The sequence below is a fragment of the Aythya marila genome (genome assembly GCF_965140915.1).
Source record: "Aythya marila genome assembly, chromosome: Z".
NCBI lineage: Eukaryota > Metazoa > Chordata > Aves > Anseriformes > Anatidae > Aythya > Aythya marila.
The window spans coordinates 45,756,951-45,782,691 of record NC_139080.1 but is presented as its reverse complement, the minus strand read 5'-3'; the positions used below and the strand labels follow the sequence as shown (position 1 = coordinate 45,782,691).

The 25,741-nt window shown below is 41.5% G+C and overlaps 2 protein-coding genes across 10 annotated transcripts in view; both read left to right on the top strand.

Moving 5' to 3' along the window:
* Positions 1-238: 238 nt before the first annotated feature.
* On the top strand, positions 239-4,843 carry PRXL2C (peroxiredoxin like 2C). Of its 2 annotated transcripts, XM_082782764.1 has the most exons (6): positions 239-459; positions 914-982; positions 2,585-2,638; positions 3,058-3,163; positions 3,408-3,539; positions 4,172-4,843. In XM_082782764.1, exons 1-6 carry the CDS (start codon positions 280-282, stop codon positions 4,297-4,299), a joined length of 669 nt encoding a protein of 222 aa, XP_082638890.1. In that variant the 5' UTR covers positions 239-279; the 3' UTR covers positions 4,300-4,843. The 2 variants fall into 2 exon arrangements, with proteins under 2 accessions (XP_082638890.1, XP_082638891.1); XM_082782765.1 differs by lacking the exon at positions 914-982.
* Positions 4,844-6,963: 2,120 nt separating this feature from the next.
* CDC14B (cell division cycle 14B) overlaps positions 6,964-25,741 on the top strand; it is a 44,207-nt gene continuing 25,429 nt past the window's right edge. For all 8 annotated transcript variants that reach the window (XM_082783608.1, XM_082783607.1, XM_082783602.1 and 5 more), the window contains exons 1-4: positions 6,964-7,366; positions 14,090-14,183; positions 16,219-16,294; positions 18,122-18,214. In XM_082783608.1, coding sequence (XP_082639734.1) covers positions 7,162-7,366; positions 14,090-14,183; positions 16,219-16,294; positions 18,122-18,214 — 468 coding nt within the window. In that variant the 5' untranslated portion in view covers positions 6,964-7,161. The remainder of the gene's footprint in view (positions 7,367-14,089; positions 14,184-16,218; positions 16,295-18,121; positions 18,215-25,741) is intronic.

Here is a 25,741-nt window from a genome sequence, read left to right as displayed (position 1 = left end):
CTGGGCTGCACACCATCAGGGGGCTTCAAAAAGCACAAAACTCCTGGCGATGCCCCGGTGCTGTTCCCTCCAGCGGGAGGTACTTCTTTTGTTCTGGCAGGGCTCTGGCAGCGGATCTCCCTCCCGCTCGGAGGCCCCAAGCTCCCCGACTCCTCCTTCATCCCCGGCCAGCTCCGGGCGCAGGGCCGAGGCGATGCCTTCCCCGGCCGGCTCCGCCTTTCCCTCCCCGCCTGCGGGAAGGCCGGGCCGGGCCGGGCCGGGGCGGCGGCGTGCTCGGCCATGTCCTCGCCGCCGGCCCCCCCCGTCACGGAGCAGGTCCGCAGGGCGCCCGCCGCGCCCCGCCCGGAGGCGGCGGAGCTGCGGGAGGCGTCCCGCTGCCTGGTGGCGGACAGCGAGGGCCGGAGGGTGCCCTTCGCCGCCCTGTACCGGGAGCAGAAGGCCATCGTGGTGTTCGTGAGGGTGAGCTGGGAAATGGGCAGGGCAGGCCAGCAGCTTCAGGCCCCAGTGCGCTTACAGGCGAGGGTGGGAGATGTGGGGTGGGGGGGGAGGCAAACAGGCAGCAGAGCCCCCCGTGCTTTGGCAGAGCGATGCAGTTTGCATCCCAGACCAAACAGTCCTTCAGCCCTGTCCGTAGGGAAGCAAGGATGCTGCTCCCCAATTTCCCAGCTGACAAGCCGGCTCTCACCTTCCTAGGAAAAAAAACACACTAGCAAGGCCCCGAGCCCGGTGTGCTTGTTCAGGCTTGGATGAAACCAGGAGGCTCACCCACATGTGGTGGCTGCAGTAAACTTTTATCTGTCGCGTTCCCAGTTCCCGGCCACCTCCAAAACAGTTTGTGCCAAAGTCAGAATGAGGTGCTTTGTTGGTGTGCGATAACGTCTGTTTGTGACACGTCCAACCGGCTGTGTTGCAGAGTTTTCTGTGTTATACCTGTAAGGAGTATGTGGAAGACCTGGCAAAAGTCCCCAGGAGCTACTTACAAGTAAGTATAACACCCCCTGTATGTGTTTGTATGGGGGTCTACTGCAGTCCATTAGATCAGTTGTCTCCTGTAGCGGGCTTACACAAGGCTTAAATCTTTAAGGAATAATACAAAAGCTCAGGAGAAAGTTAGTGCTTTCCTTCTTTGCTACAGTTGCCAAAATGCATCTGCCTGGGAGACAGGGATTTATTGCACTGCATGCTCTGTTGCAGCACCATTATTTCTCTTTGCACTGTTAGCTTGATGCTGTTTTTTCTACCCAAGCAATTAGACAACATTTGACAGGCATTTCTTTTGGTATTAGCAGTGCCCCGGCAGCTGTCTACTCCGACCAGACCACTGACTACTGCCCATCCCATTATGCTGCTACAGCTGAATGCTGGTTGTGCATGGAATGAGATCAGAAAAGTGATTTAGATTACAAATAGTCTCTCTTCTGTGATTTTTATTTTTATTTTATTGTAAGCTGCATCAGTTGTGTGACCTGTCCACCAGTCAGCTGCACAAACAGGAGTTAGAGAATGACAGAAAGGAGAAATGGAATGGGCAAGACTTGCTGTGGACTGGTATTTGTCAGGTGGTAGGAGATGCAAGAGAAAGACAGCAGTCCTCTGCTAAACAAGGGAGATCAAACTGTCTTCTAGGCTGCCGATTGCAAGTCTGACATATTTTGTTTCCAACAGCAGCACAGCAGGTGACAGAGACCCTGCTCCACGGTGACAGCAGTCCTTAGATAGACTAAGACCTTGAGGATGAAGAGGGGTAATTTCTTTGGCAGCTTGCCTCCTCAGGACAGATTTTTCTAAACTGTTCAATTAGCATTACTCAGAATGACATCTTAATTTGGCTGCTTAAAGATATGCATATGGAAAATCAAATCTTTTTTTTTTTTTTTTGTAAGACTTTTTTCTTTTTTTTTTTGGTGGGGGGGAGGGCTTTTTTTCCCAACAAACGAACAAAATGATTCTGTTTGGGATAGGCAATCGTTATACCCCAAAATTAAAAAAAAAAAAAAAACACAAAAACAACAAAAAAAAGAAAACACAACAACACAACAAATAACAGCAATATCTGATACTTTATTAAATGTGTTATTGGCATCTATAAAAGTTTTGGCCTGTATTAGACTCAGGCTTAACGTTGCACGTGCTAAAGGCAGCACTACGTGTTGATTGAAGTTATATATATTAAGGGTCATTGGTATATGAAAATTACAGATGTACTTGTTTGTACATCAGTGTTTGCATGCTGCTTCTTTAGATGCAGGTGTAACTGCACTGAAATTTTCCATTTCCAAAATCATAAGCAGGTTGCAATCAATTGAGAAGATGATGCTACTAATGCTACAGAAAACATAAAGTTTACATACCTGTATCTTAAAAGTTATCTTTAATTAGTAATTTACCACTTAGTAAACTTATGTAGCTGCTAACTGTGGGTGACAAAGACTGTGTTCCAAATATGTCAGTGACATTAATTTCAAATAATTTTAACTCAGTGCACCGTGATCATTATCGCAGAACACCAGGCTGTTAATGCTTTGCAGCTGTGCAGAAACACCAAGTTCCTCTTTTCAGTTTCAATACCTGTGTTCTGTTCTAGGAAGCAAATGTGAGGCTTATCGTTATTGGACAGTCATCTTATCATCACATCAAGGTAAATAAAGTAGTCATTAAATAAATTGTGTATTCTATTGTGTCTTAATGATCTGCATTGAGTGATTTTGCTCAGAGTGAAAAAGACGGTCATTTGCAACCACAGAAAACCAGGTCATGAAGCAATTGATAGTACATGAATAAAGCAAGTAACTAAAGCTTTCATTTTGAAATTCATTGAGACTTGTTAAGGAAAAATATTTTCCAGAGTTCACTGGGAGCTTTGTTTTAGTAAAAGCCTTAGTAAAAGCTTTTAGTAAAAGCTAAAACTTTTTGGCTTTTACTTTCATTTAACATGGCAAAGTCACAGGTTTTAAAATTGGGGGTGTGTCAGTATTTTTTCCACTGTCAGTAGATCCTAACTAATCCTAACCTTAAAAATGTTACTTTTTTTTTTTTTTGTATATACATATTTTGCAGCCCTTTTGCAGTTTAACTGGGTATACGCATGAAATGTATGTAGATCCACAAAGGGAAATTTATAAAACACTTGGAATGAAAAGAGGTGAAGGTAATAACGCATCAGGTAAGAAAATTTTTCTCACTCTGAATTGACTCACGGAACAAGAATGCTCTGATAAAATACCATGATCACAATGTAAATAGGAAGGGAGTTGCTCACCAAACCATCTCTTGTAAGCTGCATGTTGGCAAAACACACCCCATTTCTTCACTAGTCAGGAAACTATTCACAGCAACACTTTGATTTTGTTGTTCTCTCTAGTTATTTTTGTATTTCTAGGTAACAAGGACTTTGCTGTTTTGTTTAGTGCAGAGCCCTCACGTAAAATCAAGTGTGCTCTTGGGAAGTATTAAGAGCATGTGGAGAGCAATGACTGGCCCAGCTTTTGACTTCCAAGGAGACCCCGCTCAGCAGGGAGGAACTCTGATTTTAGGCCCAGGTGAGCCCATTTATTTTGTCTGAAAAACAAATGCAGTCTTCCTTCTGCTGTTTGCTTTAGTGCTGCCATCTTGGCTGCTGCCCCTGTGGACTCCCAAGGAGAAAGGACAGTCTAGTGTAGTCTGTGAGATTCTGCTAGCTGAAGGAACCCATGGAGGTGCCATTGTGCAATTCCACCTCCTGCAGAGATGGCAAAAAGCTGATAGTGGCCCTGATGGAATAACTGGCTTGAAGTTTGGATGTGTTTTTTTGTTTTTTTTTTTTGTTCTTTTTTTTTTGACATTGTGTTATACACCCACATTCTGCTTTTGATTTGATTCTAGGCATTTAATGTGTTTTTAATAGAGGAATAAATCATGAAGTGGGGCTAACATATGACAAAGTAATCTCCTCAAATCATTAGGAAGCACCATGGTACAGCAGATTTAATTCAGTTAGATGCCTCAGTGCCCCATGTTTCTGCAACTTAATTTTAAAAATCCATAATTTAAAATACAGTGTATTGTGCAACCTGCAGCTAGTACACATCTGTACAAGAGCTTGTGGGAATTCAAAATGCTTCTGTGATTCACTTGTGTCCTTAAATAAGTATTGTATTCAACTATTTACATGTTTATTCTCATTCAATTCCAGGTAATGAAGTTCATTTTTTGCACCTTGATAAAAACAGATTGGATCATGTTCCCATTAACACTGTTTTGCAACTGGCAGGAGTTAAAACAGTAAATTTCACAAACAAACCCCAGATTATTGACATATGACACAGAGGAAATGTGTCATTTTTCATTTCTGCTCTACAAGAACAATTCTCCAGTGAATTCCCACCAGCATTCGTACTCTTGCGACTTTATAGGACATCCGAAACCACATCTAGACTATCAGAGCACAGAATAAACTACCTGGCACTGAAGACGGATACTGAAGTGCTATTTCCATTGTGTGTAAGATAACAAAAACTAAAATGCAACTGATACTTATTGCAGAAATTCCTGCGGCTTATTAATTTCTCATCTTGCTAACACATTTTAAAAATCTTCCTTCAGGATGCACTAACCTAAAATCTGGTTTTGCTTGGGAAGAACTTGGGATTCTTGCCTTTTGCTAAATCACATTGGCTTTCAACCCGGAACTTCTCAGTGGTTTTCAAACCTCCAGCACTGTGTGGCAATCTTGTATTTAAAATATACTTTGAAAGCTCACCGTTGCAAGCAGTGGGATCTAAGCCGATATCTATTCTTGCATCTGGCAAGGGCGGACTTTATGAAATACATTTAACAGTTTTAAATAAATATTTTATATATATCATCTGTTGCCTGCAGTTGTTTTGTGCAATACAAAAAGGTGGGTCTGTGAAAACAGGGAGAGAGGGGTGCTAAACCTGTTTCTGCTCAGATTGTCAGTTTTAGAGTAGGTCGTGGTTGTTTATTTTTTTACGAATATTTGCAGCAGTACATTCTCCTGTATAAGTATGTATTTTCTGTCAGAGCAAGAGGTCTTGGAGAAAACATCCTTAGTTATTTCTGTCATCGGCAGCTGAGCTGAGGACATTTAAGTTTGTGGTTCTGTCAGATTTTGTATGATCTATTTTTGTAGAAACGCCTATGCTCAGAATCTATTGTTTTCATTAAAGTGAAATTTGCCCTCTTTTGAGGCATGAGCCACATTTTATAAATTTCAAAATAAAAATCTCTGAGATTTATGGAGGAGCATATCCTCCTTTGCAGTTTCTGATCTTTGGCCTTCACGGTACACTGCCACTACTCATACATATCTCACCTGCAAAATCTCACCAGTCTTAAGCCTTAACACTAAAGTGGTATGTCAAACAGAGTTTTGTGCCTACGTCCATTAAGGCAGGCCCAGAGCAAACTTCTGAGAGCTCTCTATGCCATTAAGATCACGTGAAATTAAATGCAGTGCCCCTTGATGAAAAATAAAAGGCTTAAGAAAAATAGTGATAGGGAGCAGTGTAATCACACCAGAAGGTACTATCCCTTGGCCCCTTATTAATTACATAAGTGTTTGGACAGTGCGTGTTTAACGAGAGGATGTTACTAATGTGAAAACACTGCACTGGGCTCCCTGCTCTGACTAAAGGGCGCTCAGAACAGGGCTGTCAGCAGTCCTGTGCAGACTTTGAACCCTGGCTCTTGCAGGGTGGCCCAGAGGATCCCTGAGAAGGTGGCACAGCAGACAGCGGCTGGTCCTTGTCCAACAGCCAAGGCTCTCAGGGGCAAAGCAGCAGGAAGCAAGATGGAAGCCCCAGACCGTGTGTGCAAAATGAGAAACGCAGGGATTTTAACAGATTTTGGAAGTGAAAGAACACCAGTTTACCCGCAGTGCTCCCACACATTCATTTGTCCGATCATCCCTGCTGAGGACACTGGTTCCAGCTCTACTTTTGTTTTCCTGTCATTTCACTTTCACCTTCCTCATGCTTTCGATTTTGGAGTAAGCGATTGGCGAGTTGGAAAAAAAAAAAAAAAAAAAAAAGATACAAACAACAGCTAAAAGTGAGGACTCTCAAAGGACTCTTAACAGGGATCAGAGTGAATGAAGGTGTAACCTGCTCTGTTTCTTAGTCACCCAGCCCGAGAGCACTGCCAGAAGCTGTCCCACAGCCTCCGCACTACCCCAGCACAACCCATCCTTCCCCAAGGCTCCCAACACGAAGAGCAGCAAAAAGAGGGATAACAACAGAGGAGGACTCATTAGAAAAGAAGACGTAATTAAGGCACCAGCTGTGGGGTTGCTGCGTGCAGCCAGACCACGGTGCGACCCCACAGCGCTGGTGGGATGCTGGTGAACACGGAGCATGGGTGCTGGCAGGGGAAGGCGGCAGCAGGATGCCAGGTCTGCTGTGTGACTGAAAAAAAGTATTTAAAAGGTGTTTTTTTAGTGTTTTAAGTGAAAAAAGGGGGTTACAAAAAAGTGTAAAAAAAAAAAAAAAGTAAAAAAAAAAAAGTATAAAAAAGTGTATGTACAAAAAGAAGTGCTTTTACCAAAAAAAAAAAAAAAAAGAAAGAAAAAAAGTGGTTTTAGCAAAAAGAAGTTGTTTTACAAAAAAAAAAAAAAAAAGACAAAGAAAAAAAAAAGAAAAAAAAAAGAAAAAAAGGAAGAAAAAAAGCGTTTTTTTTTTTTTTTAAAGTGTTTTTACCAAAAAAAGTGCTTTTACAAAGTTCGGCAGCGGAAGGCGGGAGGTGACCACCGCTGGCCCCGCTCGTGGCAGGGCTGAGGCGAGGCCGCCCGGTCCCGTCCCGGTCCCGCCCCCGCCCCGGTCCTGTCCCGCGCCCCGCGGTCCCACCTGTTACGGCGGCCGCTATGACGTCACAGCCCGCACCGCTCCGCGCCGGTGACGCCACGCGGCCCCGGCCCAATCAGCGGCAGAGGCGGGGGGCGGGGGGGGGGCGGCCGGGAGCCGCCGCCGCGGCGGGGCGGGGGGCCCGTCGGTGCCCGGGGCGGCGGGAGGGGGCGGTGTCCGGGGACACGCGTCAGCCGCCGCCGCCGCCGCCACCGCCGCCGCCGCCGCGGGGTCCCTCCTCCCCCGCGGCCTCGCGATCCCCGCGGGGATGATCCGCGCCGCCTCGCCCCCACCGTAGCGGCGCGGCCGGGCCGCCTCCGCCATGAAGCGGAAGAGCTGGGCCGAGGCCCGGCGCCGCGCCGCCGCCGCCCCCCCGGCGCCGCCGGCTCTGAAGAGAACTCGGAGCGCGGCGGCCAGGGCGGCGGGGGGCGAGGCGGAGCGGAGAGGGCAGCAGCAGCAGCAGCAGCAGCAGCAGCCGCCGCCGCCGACACCCCCCGCCGGGACCGAGACCTGCGTGAGGATCGCCGGTGAGGGGCGTGCCGGGGGGGTCCGGGCCGAAAGTTGCCCCGGGAACTTTGTTGGCAGCTGCTGGGGAGCCGCGGCGGTGGTGGAGGGCAGCGCGCCGCAAAGCACGGGATTCGGGGGGAAAGAACCCAAAAAAAAAAAAAAAAAAAAAAAAAAGGAGCGGCGGCGGTGGGTTCTCGTGGGGGGAGCGCGGGGCCAGCGCCGCTCGCCCGCGGGGTCCGGCAGGGAAACGAGCGGGGACAAAAGGCGGCGGTGCCCTCCCGTCCCGTCCCGTCCCCGCCGTGAGCGGCAGCGGAGCGTGTGGGCAGGATGTGCCTGCCCCAAACGCCTCCCGTTGCGCGGCTCCCATGCTCTGGTGGAACGAAATTGCCCCAGCCTAGCAGATACGAAACGGTCTGTGCCTGACCCGCGCCGCGGTCTGTGGTGACACGCGGCTCCCAGCCCCGCGTGCCCTATAGCATCTCGGCTGTAGGCACTCACATCGGAAATTACAGCGCTGCGGCTCCGGGGTTAAGCGCAGAAACCTGCAATTTGGCAGGTGACGCCTGCCCGGCAGCAGGGATTCCGCTCCCTGGAGCACTGTGCAGCCCGGGGCTGTAGCACACAGGTCTCTCCAGCCACCCTCCGGCTGCAGTTGCTTGGGTCTCTTGATACGCTCCTGGCACCCAACGGGCCCATCAAACGACTGTGTTTTTCTCTTCCAAAAAAATGCTCGCTTGTTCGAATAATACAGCCCGGCACCTGGGATTTGACTTGTGTCTTTCAGTGGGATTTCGACCTACGCGGCAGTGCACAGTTTAGGAAACTCAATTAAATGCAGTAGGTTCTTATATTTAATAATATTTCATTTTGCCTTGATCTCACTGCTCGCGTTGGCTGCTGTTTACAAGCTTCTAATAATGGAACAATTACAGCCTAATCTTCATTGCACTGGTATGACATGCTTATTTTTTTTTTTTAAATAGAGAAACCCTAGAAGAATGAGCCCTCAGGCTTGCCTTTTCATTCAGCTGCTTTAAAAGTTGCTTCAGGTTTTGAGCTGTCAGTTCTGCCTTCTCGTAATGAAGTTCTGAGAAATGAATTAATAGTTCTGGACTGCAGGAAGATTAAAGCTTAAGGCCCTACTTTTGCAGTTGGACATGCTGGTAAATATTTCAGCACCTGTAAGGGCTAAAATACCTGCATTAGCTTATCTGCTTACAAAAACACTTCCTAACTCATTAAGAAGGTTGCAGGCTGCTCTCATTTTCATCTTTGCTGAAGACAAGAGCACAAAACAACCCAAATAGCCGTAAAGATTTATGGATCTTTCCTTGCCTGATACTACATTTGCTCTGATACATAACGGAGTTTGTAATCCATCATATGCGTGGATTTTTTAATGCAAAATAATAAAATAATTACTGTGTTTCTGTATTTCCTAATGAGTCGTACCTATCAACCATATGTCAGGGTCATCTAAATATTCCTGTTTGCTGCTAAGAGTAGTTCAGAAGAGCTGTAGTTCTAAAATACTGTTTATTTTGGTCTGTTAAGCTACATGGTAAATTTTACCATTTTGTCTTTGTCAACTAATGGATGAGGCTGGCTGGTATGAATTCAATTTGCTGGTACTGAATGCACTTCTGTTTATTGGAAGCATATTCCCATATCCTTCTGATCTCTGAAACACATAATTTATATGACCTAAAGAAAACACAACAGTTCTGCTTGAGAAGCTCAAAAGCTAGTATTTTCTTCTCTGGTTTTTATAAGTAGCATCTTAGAGAAGATGTGTAATTAAAAGGCATAAACTTTGGACAGAAGGTGTGTGTTTCTCTCTCACCTCTCTCTGGTAGTTAATTCCAAAATAAAGTAGCTATGAATAAGTTTTAGTGATACTACATCGTGGGACGTTTCCTGATGTTTGTTTGTCCTCTTGGTAACTGGGTATACAGTTGGTTACAGTGAGGAACTAACTCCGGGAAAGAATGCCCTAAGCTGTACCATATATGCCTTTTTTTTTTTTTTTTTTTTTCATTAATTGAGAGTCATCTTACTTACGCTGTCACAAGGAGTTTTGTGAAACAGTGTTTGGTTTAATATGATTTAGGTTTAATATGGTTTAATAGATAGGTGGGTTGAGTTTTTTTTCTTTCTGTTTCTGTCTTTGAAACCATGGAGTCCAAGGGTTTTGCTTTGCCTTTCCTCTGTTGCTGGCTTGACACTATAAATCTTGTGTATTTTGAAGAAAACAATTTTTTTGGCACACTGAAAACAATGTAGGGGGAATTTTCACAATACTTAGTTTTCATTATACAAGTCTCTCACTACAACAGTTGTATTTAATCTTTTATCAATATAACCTCACCTACTGGTGAGCCTGTCTCAAAGTTAAGATTTTAAATGCAGGTCTAAGGCTTTCAGTATCTAATCCAGTACTGAAAGTGCGTGAACATATCTAATGTAGTCTTGTAAATCAGCTGAGCAGCAGAGCACAAGGACTGTATTTAAGGAAATCATAGAAGTAACACAGTGTTGTTGAGCAGTCATGATGTGGCCCTGAAAATATTTTTTCATGGTTTGAGGTTAAATAAAAAGTTCCTTTACAGTGTCTTCATTTTCTTTTTCAGAAGGCAAGGCTATTGTTGTTATTGCCAGCAGCATCATCACTTAAATTTGAAGTACTCTGTAAAGACGAGTGAATGAATCTTTCCAAGGATAGGATGACTAAAAAGAAAAGCTCCTACAATTTTGCTCATCATCTCAATATTGCAACAGAATTTGTCTTTTGTTTTCTCTTGTGTCTTCCTGTTATTCTTAGGTCTTTAAATCCAACATAGCAATATACTAGGCACTAACCCTGGATTTAGAAATGCACTTCTGTTACAATAGCAAGTAACTCTCTAGTTGCATTGCTGGTAATTCAAAACAGGCTAACGTGGTATTTTGCTGTACTGTCAGCCTCCTCTGAATTTCTCATCTATTTAACAATAGCAATGCAGAGCTTCTCTTTTTTTTTTTTTTTTAAATAACCTTTGCTGTTTCTGTGACTTGTCCTGTAGTGAGTGCCTGTCTGGTGTTTAGTTGCCTCGTGAAATTACTGAATTTTTTTTCTCTAAAGCCTTTACAGCAGATCCGAAGAAGCATCAGGCTTATTGAGAGTAAAGGCAAGGAGATTACTTTGTCATCTCTGTATTCACGTGAATATGATTATGAAGTGGCAGCTCTCAGTTTTCTGTAGGCATGCTTCCACAGAACACTGTAGATCTGAAAAACAAGCAAAATGCATTTCTTCCTGTGCACACTGAAATCAGATGTGTGATTATTATAGCTTGTGTAGACATGCTTGTGCTAGCTTTAATCTCAGTAGTTTTTGTACTAGCAGTAGCAGAGCTGTGGAAACATAGCCCTCAGTTAGGGGTCTACAGGCTCATTTTGTTGTACAGTGGATGCTTACTCAAATTAATTGCCGACAGTGAAGTCCATGTTTCTGTGTTTTAACTATTTTGTTATTTGAGGCAAACAAAATTAAATGTAATTGAAGTACATCTAATGTACTGCAGTCATATCTCCTAATTGCAGTGCAGATGCAGCCTGGAAGGCAGTAAGCCCTGCTTTCTTATTCTTCTGAAAGACGATTAGAAAGATCTGCTCTAGTTTATGATAATTTTATGATGACCTTTTATCAGAAATTTGCAAGAATCTGGATGTACTCGAATACATTACATGTAAATGAGATACTGAAAAGTTAAAATTAACAAACGAAGCATAAAAATATTAAAATGGAAGCCTTTCTCCTGCAGCCCAAACCTTTGTGGAGTCCTATTGAAATAAGTTTACTGCTGCTCCAGTGTATTTTATGTATAAACCCTGGTCCTGCAATTTTATCCTTAATGAAGAAATTCTTGTCTCTCTGTGTTACTCATGTTCAAAAATTAACACGTTAATCCTTGGTTACTGTAAACAGAACTGGGAATGTGTTTGCCACAAAAAAAAAAAAAAGCACAAAAAAACAACACACCAGGTGAAAATAGGCATGGTGAGTAATTTACCATTTGTATTGTATCAGGCTGGTTAGCCAGTAAAAAGGTAAATACACGCATGGGAGAAAGCTGTGCAGCTTATTTCTAAAATCTCCTTGTAGGAAACACTTTTAAAAGATGGAGCCTGCTGTTTACATAATAGGGAGCGATTGTTAGTAGTGCACTGGAAGGGACAGCTTGTCAGGATATTGGAATTTGACACACGCTGCTCTTATTGTGAGGCAGTTCTGTACAGTCATTAAACTTGAGTTTCTTGCTAAATTCTTTCAGGTGTTTTAAGAATGACTACAATTAACACGATCCAAACATACCAGTGCAGAGCTGAATACTAACAGCATTTCAAAAGGCCACATGCATGTTACTCACTGAAGAGATGAATTCTTATTTTTGCTGGACATTTTCTGCTGAAATGTCTGCTGAAAAGGCAAGCTGCTGAAAATTTTCAGTAAAAGTCGGACCACTGAGGAAACAAGTGATTCATGTATTCCAAATCTTGTTTTAGAGAAAAATGCTGGGTTGTTTTAGGCTTTTGACCTATTCAAATGTGTTTCTTTCTTTATATTTTTTGTTCTTTCTTTTGAGGATTTGGGATTACTCTTTCTGTATTGCTTTTATATTTTCAAAAGTGATGTAAAGCTTATGTGAAGAAGTTGGCATGCAAGAGGGTAGCATGCCAGTCCGAGTGCTGCAGCCATTCTGCCCAGACCTCGATGTCAATGCTGTTTGTGTGCACCGAGAGCTCAATCTTAGTCAAAAATTAGAGTGGATCTAAAGGACAGATGCCGTTGAGGGAAAAATCCTGGCAGTGTGTGGCCACTGCTAACCCACAGTAGGCTGGCTGGTTTAGCGATCTAACCCAAAAGAAAACTTGTAAGAAACCTGATGGCAGCTAGCCATTAAATCAGTTTAGAAGTAGTGTGAAATTGTAGCTCAGGGCTGTAGTCTGACATGTGTTTCATCTAGCAGTGCCGGTTTAAACACAATCCCTAGATATCATATCCTCTCAGTTCTCCTTTTTGCTTCCTCATGAGCCCTCAGACCTTCCCCCCATTCACATGTTAGAGCTCATTTTCAGGGCAGAGGGAAGTAAACCAGCAAAGCAGCTTTTTTTTTTTTAATTGTTATATTTCTGTAGGTGAGCTAGCATACCTGCTGCAGTCTCGGATACATGCAAACACATTTTGACACAGCACAGGGAGGAATTCAGTGGGGGGGACAGGTGCCAGGGGAGTTGTGGGATCCCTGTGCTCCTTCTGCCCGTAAGGAGTCAACTTGAGCCCTTTTCCAGGACTGCCTGCCTGTGAAGGTGTTGGATCCATGTGGGGTGTTGGCACACTTGCTTCTCCAGACTTACTTTCCTTTGGGGCCAGTTTATTCACTTCTTAACCCACAGCATTACTCTGGAGGTTTTCTCCTTTGGCAAGTTTTTCGGAGGTGCTTTGGTAAATGCTGCAAGTTACAGAAGTTCCTAAGCAGTGCTGCACTTCCCAGCTAGTATTGCAGCTGATGTGCCAGCAAGATGGGACTATCAGAAATTAAATCCCTGTTTTTTTTTTTTTTTTTTTTTTTCTGTAGCTGACACCAGAGGAAGTAGGTACCTGACTTGCTCAGGAGCGAGTGCATTTCCCAGTGGTTGCGCCTGACCTGTAAATGTGTAAGCCAAACTTCGGGCTGGCGTTGTATGGAAATCTGCCTTTAGCAGAGGTATTCTGTCTGGTGGGGGTGTCTGCACCCCCTCCCCAGATATTGTTGTGAGTGTCAAGATACAGGCATGCAGACTCCATTCATGGTGTACTTTACAGCATTTAAAAAGATACTTCCACATTTATCTTTTCAAGATTCAGGTAATGATTTCTAAGTGCTAGTCATGGGGGACTTTTGTTTGAAACGAAGTGATTTTTTTCTCTGCTCTTAGGAAGAGGTTGTTCTTTTAGAAAAGTTACACTTTGGTATTTAAATACAGGTGATATTTGGATATTAAAGTAAATACATCCACTCTGGACAACTAGTTTGCAAAAAGAAAAAAAAATAATCGTTCCTTTTAAGCTGGACTTTTACTCTGTGTATTTTACAATAATGACGCTTTTTCAGCAGGAAGGAAAAAAATAAATAAAAAAAAGAATTGCTATGCTGCTGCAAGGCATCAAATTTTATTGACCAATTACCAGAAGCACAGCAATTTACAGCGGCAGCACAGTCAGTGTTTAAAGTTCAATGGGCCTACAGCTCCCCAGGCCATAAAAAAATAAAAAAAAAATAAAATAAAATAAAGAAATTGTATCTATGTGAATATCAATGGTGCTTGTTATCCCCCCACCCCCCGCTGAGGGGAACATGGGTCAGGGCAGGCACCCCTGTGGAGGCCGCCGGGCTGTGATGGTGGCACCAGGCCAGGACAGAGGTGTGGGGGCGTTTCGTGGCTGGGCTTCACGTAGGTGCTGTGTCCAGATGGGGGCTGTGGTGCTCAGGAGAGCAGCCGTGTGGCCTGCCCCTACACCAGGAGGAGCAGGGCAGGGTCCCTCGGGTGTGGGCCGAGGGAGCACTGCCAAGCACAGGCCCTCAGCCGCGGTGTGCCTTGTTAGCTGGCACCTGAGGAGCACTCTCGAGCCTTTTAAAGTTGTTCTGCTGACAGGTAATACTTCAGACATGCTGTGGAGAAGTGGGTTGTTTATAAAAGCCCTACATTTTCTTGTGTTTCAGATCGCCTTTATTTTGCAATTCTCTGCCAAAAACCAAAGAGTGGAGCTGCAAATACCCATTATTTCTGCATAGACGATGAACTTGTGTATGAGAAGTAAGTACAGACTTATTTTTTTGTTTTTTTACAGATCATTGGAATAAATTAGAACAGCAGTAATGAGAAACCAGCCTAATTGACGTTCTGTTTTTAAATGTAGCTGAGGGAAACATACTATTTCCATTATAGAGCTAATTATATGCGTCTGTCCTCTCAGACTTATCTGCCATAATGATTTATATGTCTTAGAATGGTTTCTTGGCTTCCCATCAGGATTTCTTAAAAATCCTTTCAGAGCAGAAGCTTTCATTATACCCATTCTTGTTAGAAGACAAGTTGTTGCAACATGTTCCAATATATTCAGAAATGCACTTGGACTATTGAGCTGAAAGGGATGTCTTTAGTTGCTGAAGTATGAAGTGGGGTGTTTAAACTTCCTAGAATAAGAGAAAAAGCTGGCAAAATTAATTCAAGCCGTTATGAGCCAAGAATGGATATATTATTTCCCCTGCAGTGAACAGGATATGCCTTTGTGTGTGATTTGGAATGCTACTAATTTTTGAAATATTTTTGACCAAGGACATGCTTACTGTTTTTGCAATTACTAATGAATATTTATTCCCAGTGCTCACTTTTCTCTAGCAGTAACACACGCTGTATCTTTATTTAATTGACGTATTTTACTGTAGAGTGTACAAAGAACAGTATGTATATATAGTCAAACATGTTTTCAAAATATTTGTGAGTTACTATTAGTTGCCTTATTTTAAAGATGACCATTTGGGTTGCTCTTAAAACAGTTTCTAAATAGTTATCATAGAGTGGTATAATATTGAGAATTATTCAGATCTTGAGTATTCCAGTTTCCTTGTGTGGTGGTGTGTGGAAAATAGGAAAAGGTTTTTGTTCCAGTTAAAAGATTACTGGAGACTTGCTAATGTGACGCCCATCTATAAGGAGGGTCATAAGGAGGACCCAGGGGACTACAGGCCTGTCAGCCTGACCTCAGTGCCAGGAAAGGTGATGGAACAGATCATCTTGAGTGTAATCAGACAGCATGTGCAGGACAACCAGGGGATCATTAACCCAGCATGGGTTCATGAAAGTCAGGTCCTGCCTGACCAATCTCATCTCCTTCTATGAATGGGTGACCCACCTTGGGGACAGGGGACAGGCTGTTGACGTAGTCTGCCTAGACTTCAGCAAAGCCTTTGACGTGGTCTCCCACAGTATTCTCCTGGAGAAGCTGACAGCCCGTGGGCTGGACAGGTACACTCTCTGCTGGGTTAAAAGCTGGCTAGATGGCTGGGCCCAGAGAGTGGTGGTGAATGTTGTTAAATCCATCTGCAGACTGGTCACAAGTGGTATTCCTCAGGGTTCCATTCGTGGTGATTTGGATGAGGGATTTGAGTGCAGCCTCAGTAAGTTTAGAGACGACGCCAGTTTAGGGAGAAGTGTCGATCTGCCGGAGGGTGGGAAGGGCCTGCAGAGGGACCTGAACAGGATGGGTTGATGGGCAGGCCAGTGGGATGAGGTTCAACATGGATAAGTGCTGGGTCCTGTATTTGGCCACAACCCCATGCAGCGCTACAGGCTTGGGGCAGAGTGTCTGGAAAGCTGTGCAGAGGAAAAGCATCTGGGGGTGTGCGTCGATGCTCACCTGAACATGAGCTGGCAGTGTGCCCAGGTGGCCAAGAAGGTTAATGGCATCCTGGCTTGTATCAGGAAGGACCAGGGAGGTGATCATTCCCCTGTACTCAGCTCTGGTGAGGCCGCACCTCGAGTACTGTGTTCAGCTTTGGGCCCCTCACTACAAGAAGGACATCGAGGCCCTGGAGCATGTCCAGAGCAGGGCTATGAAGCTGGTGAGGGGCCTGGAACACAAGTCCTATGAGGAGCGGCTGAGGGAACTGGGGTGGTTTAGTCTGGAGAAGAGGAGGCTCAGGGGAGACCTTATTGCTCTCTACAGCTACCTGAAATGAAGCGTGATGCACTTGTATATTACTACTCCTCACTTTGTTCATCTGGCTTAAACTGTATAAATGATTTTGTTTTTTTTTAATGTACAATTTTTCTTTCTTTCTCCGAATAGCTTTTATGCAGATTTTGGACCACTCAATCTGGCAATGGTCTACAGATACTGCTGCAAACTAAATAAGAAATTAAAGGTAACACTTGTTTTTGTATTTAATATTCTTCTCTTTTTAAAGAACAAAAACAAATGGCCCAGATTTTTTTTTTTCCTGAGATATTTTCCTGGACTTGTAAGCAAGCTAAGTTTTGAAAATGCATGCTAAATTTCATCCAGGTATATTTGGGGAGCAGGAGGATTAGGAGTGAAAAACTGCTTGCCTTTAAGATCCAGAAGTTGCAAGTGACAGTAACTAATATTAAGCTCCTAAAAGATCAGTTGCTAAATGGATACAGACTTCTCTGAATGAAAAGCTCCCCTCCTGGAATTCAGTCTTCTCAGCTATCTGACAATATTGACAGCCTGAACACAACACATTTTGATTTGAGGTGGCAGTTTTTTTTGACTCTAGTTTCTCTTCTGGTACTGACATCTCTTTTTGTAAGAAGAAACATTTGATCTTTAATAGCATTTATCACATGGTCCTAAAGGAGACTGTCATGTTCCCACTATAGGTTATCTTCTCTTAGGGATGCTCAGTAATCTTCAGAATTGACTCTCCATTGAGCATAATGTCTTTAAAACAGAGTTCCTATATTAATTAAAATTAATGACTTCAAGTTAGTTGACCTCTAACAGAAATTGGACTATAAAACCTGTTAGGCAGATAAAAAGCTTATTAGCATTAATGTGAATCACGGTTTGCCTCTTCAAAACTGCTTAGATCTTGAAAGAGACACTGAACTGTGAAAATTGGTAGCGTGCAGAACCTTATAGTTTAACAGAGCTGTTTTTTTGTTTGTTTTTTTTTTTGTTTGTTTTTTTTTTGTTTTTTTTTTTTTTTGGCAGGGGGCATCCCTTGGTGTCTGTCACTGCTATTGGTTTGCATAATTCAGTCTCACTTGGTCCCAGTGGCACTAAGAACAGGTTTACCTGAGACAAGATTCTTTGATTTCTGTTTGCAGGGTGCTCTGAAGCAATAAAAGTCTATATATTGTAATTACTTTGAATATGATGGGTTTGTTATTGGACAGATTATTAAGATTGCTGAGGACATACTACTGTTAGTTATCTGGAATTTATTTATTTTAAGTGTGCTGAATAGTATTTGAGCAAGTAATACTGCTATTTAAATAGCAGTACTTTATGACACTTTAGCCATTAATCAAGTTTCAAGCACACCAAAATTTGTTTCAAGGGCAAGTTTAGGGACAGGTTTTGCTATTACAGATGTCCTTTCTATTGGTAATGCTATTCCACTTCCTCTCTAAGGTAATTGAAGAAACTACGTGCTAAAGACTGAGATAAAAATTTTAAAAGTTATTTCTGATTAATTTTAAAAAAGCTTTCAAAATGTTTTTATTTAAGCCTTTTCTAGTGTATCTCATATAGTATTACTTTAGAAACAACTATTAGAAGAAAACTGATTTATGTTATGATTTATGAGTCTAAATTTCTTTAAAAAAGTATAAATTACGTTTTTAAAGCTGTTGAGACCTTAATTTGTGATGTTTTTTGAGAATGTCATGTATTTACTGCCATGTAATGTATTTATTTCTCATAACTGCATGTCAATTGCATAGGGCTTGAAGTCACAGATATTAAATGCATTCAAGAAGAAAAAGAAAAAATAGTGTAATTTGTGTCAAAAATTTGTTTAGGCAGTTTACCGGGGAAAAGTACTGAAATAATCTAGGTGGGGATACAGTAGACGCTGAAGCTTCCACTGAAGCTTTGAAGGGATTTGTCTACTTGGTCCTCTGAATACAGATGGCTGAAAGGGTGAACATTCCTCTAATTTTAGAAAAGGAGTCATTAAAAGTTTATGCTGCAAAATTATAATCTTGTTCATTTCTTGATACAGTCATTTTCATTGATAAGGAAGAAAATAGTTCATTATACTGGCTTTGATCAGAAAAAACAAGCAAACGCTGCATTCCTCATAGGTTCCTACGCAGTAAGTATTTAAATTTTTTCCATTATATCAGCTGGTTAAATGTGTTCATTCTTTTATACTCCCTTTTTAAAACAGCAAGATAGAAGCATTTCTTTTTTCTTGAGTAATCTTTCTACCAATGTATTTTGCAATAACGTACCGCATACTAAGAGAATTTTTAAAGTCTAGTAGGTATGTGTTTTGGGTTTGTTTTGTTTTGCTTTTTTCCTCTCCAGTGCAATTTGTGCTCCTAGGAACTAAGAGCACCACTGGAAAAAAATCTGAATTTTATTTATTTATTTTTTTTAATTTCATAAAATTTACGAATATTTTCATTTAGAAAAAAATGACTGCTTTTTGATGTTTTTTCTTTCTCCCACTCACCCACATACGTTCTTGCTTTTTAAAATAGACAAATATTATCTTGCACAAAGTACGGTTTATCATTTCCCATTGCATTCACATTTAAAAATACTTTTTCTTCCCCACTTTCTTCTTTTCCAATCTAAGTTGATCTCTTCAGTTAACCTATGAGAAGGTGTGAGATGACATGGTAGGTTTAGAGCCACTCTAAAGCCTGGGAATGTATGAGGTGGCTGAGAATGTACTGAGTCAGGTCCCTGACCACAAAGGGAAAAAACTAGTCTTTACATCACAGCTACATCTGATAGAATTGGTGTTTTGATACACAGAAGTATAGTCAGGGAGTAAAATGCTGACAGCTTAAGAATGAAAGGTGTGATGTATTATATTCATGTTGTGCTTTGACTTGTAATATACCTTGAATGTAACCATCTCTCTTGTTCACTTACTAATGAAATAAAGGGAAAACCTACATGTTTTTTCATGTTGGAGACTTGAGGGGTCTGAGTGCATGTAGCCCTAGGTCATTCTGGTTTACCAGCTGCAGGGTGATACAGTACTTGCTATGATGCGGCAGTGTCCTTGCTGCCTCTCTACATTATGCATGAGATCCATTTCCTGCTCCCCAGGGTTTCTCTGTTACCTGTTTTCTTCAGTAATTGTTATAAATAAAGATCTAGACTTCAAAATCTGACAATCTCGTATTTGAAACACAGAAGTTTTACGTATGTATTCTTAAACCACATGGAAAGTGGCAACATGAGTTACTAAACTTGTTTGCAGTTAAGGCAATATGTTAACTAGATAGCTGCAGCGTTTAGGAAGACTACTTCTTTCCAGCAACTTCATCGTAACATAGGACTAGGAAGCAAGAGTAGACTGGTTACCAGCCATTAATTGGAAGAAGTATTCATTTTTCCCTAAAATATCATTCTGAATATGTGTAGTAGTACAGTGCAGCACAACATCTGACATTTAGAGCAGAATCCACAATACAGAAAATTAACTAACAGCAAAACAATCTAATGAGAAAATGGCTATTTATATGGTTGGCTATTTAAAAGTATACAAAAAAAAATTAACACAGATCTTATCTGTGATCATCCGTTAGCCCAGCCGTGTTGCAATATTAATATGCAGTTGGAAGGATACTTCAACAGGCTTGGATACGTAAGGTCTCTCTATGGATTACGACTGTGCAAAGTAGAGTAATGAGGAGTGGAGGCTATTGGCCACAGTACTATTGTGTTTTGCTTCAGAGAACCACAGTGAAGGATATGGAAGTTGCAGAGCACAGATTCAGCTCAGGTATGAAGAGAGATCATGACCAACTAGCCAGTGCATGTGGGAGGGCTAGTTTCAGACAGCTGAAGTATGGCAGAAAGAGGTTAGGCAAAATAACAGATAATTTTCAGAATTCAGATACCTGCACTTAGTTTTTTTGCATCATACGTTTTGATTCTTTCTGCAGTTTTCCTTAAAGAACCAGCAGCAAAGCGAAGCCCTATGGGAGTATTCATCCCCTCCTTGAGTGGGGAGGAGTCTCTCTTGAATAATCACAAGTTGTAGTGTTGAGATCACTTAAGCTAGAACCCAATTTTCTCTCAAACGCAATAGACTTTGGCTTTGGTACTGGTTTTTCTGTAAAGTAGCATATAGTTTCTTCACAGATTGATGTAGGAGGTATTCCAGTGAAAGAAGATCACAAAAGAAGGACTGTGCCCCTGAGGCTTACTTTTTTTCCATGGTGTCCTTTGATCTTTCATGAAGAAGCAGGCTTAATTACAGCAGACAGTGCTGAAGTATTCAGGCATATACCTCCCACATTCCAGTTTTCTGCAGGGAGAACTGGGTTGTTCACTTTGAGGCAAGCAGTGGCTTAGGGTCTGCTCAGAATGTCTGAACAATATGTGTCTGTAGTCATACTTCCTGACTGGAAAGAAATATATTGAGACCTTTTTTATTTTAAACATATGTAGGCTTAAGCATCCAGCTACTTTCACAGTTCAGAGTGCTTTGCTTTTTTGATGAAGAAGGATCTATCTGGCCATTAGTCAAAACTGCGAGACGCTTTCCTGTAATTTTAATTGTTTAGACCCTGTCCTGTTGTTAATGCTGTTCATTGCTTGAACTGAATTTTGTCTTTTAATTTCTGATCCTGTGCCGTGTCAGTGGTAGATTGTCCTTCTATTTTGTTTTCTGTGGGTTTAATATTTTTTCTTGTTCAGTATCTTTTCCTTTTTTAGCTTCATGGTGGGTTCCCACATCAACTACTTATTTTAGGTTGAGGTACTGTGTGGCAGTGCATCACGAAGGAGTTCAGGTGGGAAGAGCAAGGAAGTAAATAGAAGTAGCCTCCGTAGACTTAGTCATGAAAGTAGCGCTGTGTGTGTTTTAAAGCTTTTGATGTAAGTATAGTTTTGGATGCAAAGTGCTCTGTAGATGCAGGTGTTTTAAGCTATTTGTTAGGAATAGTAGGCTGATGGCTTTCAGGAATAGCACAGATACAGTAAGTTTGTGTGCTTTGTGTTTTTGTACTTTTTTTTTTTTTCTAAGCACAATCACACTTGACCACATGACTACATTAAACTATAATTAAATGTATGTAACTAGTTCTCCTCTGGCACTTGCATGTCTTCATAAACTCTCAATATTTTTATGCTAGCAACTTGGAAATTTGTCTTTTAAAGGCTCAATGACCTTAAATTTATATTCTTAAACAGAATGTTATTTAACTTCTGCATAAAGGAATTGGGATATATTGGCATGATTTATGATTTGACATCTTTTGTTAAAATATATATAAGCCTGTGTGTATTAATTGTGTGGGGAAATGCTCATTTTGACAATTAAGGCAATTACGAAAGTCTTCGTTAACTGTGGTGAAGTGTAAGGGCAGCTGTTAGAGTTCTGGTTTACCAGAAAAGTCTGTTCCCAGTCTTTCTTTCACAGTTGATGTGTTATAATGTTCCCACTCCCCCATCTTCATCTAACTTGTCTTTCTTTCCTCTTTAGTGGAGATAGTTTCTGAAGGGGTCATCCAGGCTACACACTTCTTTCTTCCCCCTCCCGCATCAGCTGCTTCCTTCCAGGTGTACTTTGATGTGACAGCACAGCCTAACTCAAGCTACAGGGCTCTTCAGTGTAACATGGCCTTAAAGATGAAGAACAAAGTTTCCAATACACTGTTATATATGTAGTTTTATAGTACAATATGATTTTTTAGAGTAAATCTTAACAATTTAGTTCTTAATCCCTATATTGTTCATCTTCCATCTATTTTAATTCTGTATTTTGTTTCATTTTTACAGATAATATAATGCATACTGGGAATAATTTTATTCTGTGTAGATTAGCATAAATTGGTCATGTTCAGCCACACAAAGCATAGCCAGATGTGGTGTGTTGGGGTTCAATGTTTAAACTTTTTACTTGGGGTGGAAGGGGTGAGGGGAAAGAAGGGACGGGGAAAAAAAACACCTTTGTTCTTCACCTTCTAAAGAAAACCTGCTTTTCCTTGTAAGCTGTCTGCACTGTTCAGGCCTTACCACTCTACCAAAGCAGCAGTGATCTTCTGAGTTGATCTCTACAGTGGCTTCTCTTGATTTTCGCCAGGACTTGGCTGTGGGTGAGGAAAGTCTGCTTCTTCCACCATTGCTCCTTCTGTATTAAGAAAGAAAATGTACCCTCTGTGCCCTGTCCACCTAATTCCCAAGCTCCCCCCTCTCCCCTTGGCTGCATTAACTTAGTAACAGTGTTTCTTTTCTCAGGCCTGGCACTAATTATGTACTTGGAGGGCGACCCTCCGAGGGTACCGCCCCATGAACTGCTGTAATTCAGGTCACCTTCTCCAGGACTCATCTCTGTACTTTGTCTATTTTCTCATCTTCTTTCTTCAGGGTAAGCAGCGTTTCCTTCATCCGTTCTGATCCATAGTACTGTTTTTGCCTTTCCAATTTGCTAGCGTCCTTCCTAGTTGTGGGCCTAATGTGGGGTAGGAGTTGGAAGTTGTAGAAGCAATTAGCACCAGCCTGTGTAATGTTGAACTGTTCTGCTTTTATAGTGGCACTTGCATAATTATCTCTGGCTATGCGGTAGGAAAGGCGGTAAATCTGTTTACTAAGTGGTACAAGCTGAGTAGTAGTAAATGGGTAACTGATACAGAGCTCAAATTCGTGGTGGGTAAACTGTGTTTACCCTCAGCTACATTTTGGTGCAGAGTGTTTATGGTTGACCAGTGAATACCAAAGAGGAGATGGACAAAGAAGTACTGGCACTTCATTTAAGCAAATGTTGCCTCAAGCCTTTTGTCTTTCTCTGTGTTCAAGTCCTCTAAAAAACTACCTCGTCTGAATTGTACTTTGGAAATCATGATTGGCTTTCATGATGGCAATTTTTCCTGCTTTTTCTACTGGTTGTTCCTCACCGTGTTCTTACCAGACTGCTTGTCTCCATGGGGTTGCTCTCTGGGGGTCCCTCATTGTAGTACTAGCTTGCTTTCTTAGTTGTCATGAAGTACTGATGTTCCCAGCTAGCAGGGTTTTCCATGCCTCCTCTCCACTGTTTAAAAAGTAATTGGAGGTTTCTTGCTTTCATTTGTGACGAACAAGGAAAGTTGCGAGAAACAGGCAGTTATTCCCTCTCTGCCACATCTATTGACTTAACAACTGTTTCTGCTAATAAAGGGACTGTTGGCTACACGTGCATTTCTTCAGTATGCCACAAATCCATGCAGGAAGCTTCTATTCTAATAAATTTGTTTTAATTTTTCTGTATGTAATGTTTTCCTCTAAGGCATATTGCTAGGAAGTTTAATGTATTAACTGATAGGATATTCATTGAGGTTTTAATAACATAAAACATTTAATACTTTTAAATTATAGTAAAATGATGCATGTGTGTGAGCTTTTGTTTTGTGTTTAGTCACATCGTAGTTACTGTATTTATTCAGAACAGGTGGTTTGTGTTTTTTTGCAGGTTGTGGTGGTTCAGATTACTTTGGGTGAGATTTTTGTAATACAGTTGTATTACATGAAATATGCTTGCAAGCAGTTTAAATTGGATCATCTCATTGTTTTCTTGCTTTTATGTCAGTACGGTAAAGTGTGTGATTTAGGTAACAACTTTAAGAAGATTTTGCACTTAAGGGTGGGCAGGAAAATAAAGTTGATTACACCAAGCACTTCATCAACGTGAATTTGAAGTGTTATTTACAGACTCGAGTCAATACAGTTTCTTAACAGTATAGCATGTTGAAATAGCCTATTTCATTTTCCTGAAAAAGTAACAAATTATATCAAAGATTGTTATTATCAAACATATTTTGTCTCGGGTTCAGTGTTACTATTTTGCTTGGTAATTCCATGGTTCAAAGATAATATATATATATATATTTTTTAATGAAAGCCTTGTTTCCTTTTTCTACCAGGAATAATTCTCATCCTATTGTGAATACTGTTTTCAAGATCATAATCTGGGAGGCCTCTGTTTGAAGTAGGACTAGTTCAAAAGCAGTTCAAAAATCAGGCAGTAACACAGCTTGCTCTACAAGAACTCTCATTCTCTGGGTGATTTTAAGTGCTCATAAATGAGGAGTTAGTAGCCAAGAGCTGCAAGCCCTTCCATTTCACTGAGCGAACATTACAGTGGCTGTTGGACGACATGGCAATGTTGGCAGGAGCAGTGCTCGAGTGTACCTTTCCCAGTGCTCAGCGCTTGGATGGCTCTTGACCGTTCACAGAGCTCCATGCAGTCCTGTAATCAGAAACAGATGTCCTAAATGAAAAGGATGATTAGAGCAATGTTAGTGGTTCAACTGCTAATGGCAAATTTCTGGCTGTATTTTGATGTTCAGTAGGATATTTTTTTTTTTCCTTTGTTTGCATAAGGAAAACAAATTTTTAAAGAGGTGGTACGCAAGTGTTTATACAGGGTGATAAGCAGTGTGTTATTTTGAAAGATGTCAGTTCCTTATTATAACAATTTCCTTATTTTTCCTTAACAATTTTACTGGAAAATACTTAAGAAAAAGATTTTTAAAGGCCTTTAAGGGTTTTTCTGTGTGTATTTTTTTTGTGTGTGGGTATGTAGGGATCTATGTACATGGATCTGCACTTGTATATGATTGTAGGAAAGTTCTAAAACGAATGCAACTGTACTGTAGCACAACTTCATTCATGTCTCCAGAAAACAGAATTTTAATTAATATATTTTTTTTATTAAATATAAAAAAAATACTTGTTTAGTGTTTTTCTGGCCTTGAGGAAGGGAGCCCTTTGGGAAGTAAATGTAGTGTTTGAATAGATGTTTCTCCATTTCTATGTACAAGAAAGACAAAAAAAAAAAACAAAAAACAGAAAATACCTGTTTATGCAAAATATCTGTTGATATGTTTACTTTAAATTTACAGTGACAGATCCTTTTAATAGTAACTCTTGTTGATTGTTTTACTGGCATTAGCTTCAGAAAGCAGCGTTATTTGTGAGTTTCTGTAATCTTAGAAAGCACTGCAGAAATGTAAGTAGCCAAGCCCAGATTCAGCATCTAGTCAAACTGGTTTCAAATGATGTATATTTCTAGAGGCATGTCTCTTCTCATTTTCTGTCTTCGCCCTTGTACACACTTTATGAATATACAGATATATCTGGAAATGTCTTTGTTTTGCTATTCATCAGCTCAACATTTCCATACTCATCTTTTCTTAGCCTGCAGTTCTGCTGACTGCCTTAAAAAACTCTTTTTACTTCCAATAATTCTGTCTGCCAGAGGTCTCTCTAATCATTTCTACTGTCTGTCATTCTCTGCCTTTCTGTAATCCTCAGCTTTATTCACCCACAGCATTCCTATGAAATCATTCGTCTTTAAGGATTTAGTGACCTCCTCCTGGTCAGAAAGAGTAGCTGCCACTCTGACCTTATGCTATGAGGTGTTTCTCAGTGTGTCTGTATTACCTCTTCAGTCTGTATCAGGAGTGCGCGTTTGAAGTGAATCTCTCCTTAAATCCTTGCTCACTTCATTTTGGCTCACTACATGGAGCGGTCTAGAAGCAGTCCCAGCAGGTAATGGGTGTCCAGTCCACAGGACCACACTAGGACTAAGCTGCAGTTAAAAAAAACATTGGAAGTGTACAGTACAGAGCTCAAGTCTTCATAGCCAGCTTATGGTCTACAGATGCATTTCTGCTGC

Coding starts and splice junctions, on each gene's coding strand:
- PRXL2C (XM_082782764.1), top strand. CDS start 280: ATGTCCTCGCCGCCGGCCCCCCCCGTCACGGAGCAGGTCCGCAGGGCG. Junction 460..913: donor CCATCGTGGTGTTCGTGAGG/GTGAGCTGGGAA, acceptor GCTGTGTTGCAG/AGTTTTCTGTGTTATACCTG. Junction 2,639..3,057: donor CATCTTATCATCACATCAAG/GTAAATAAAGTA, acceptor CATATTTTGCAG/CCCTTTTGCAGTTTAACTGG.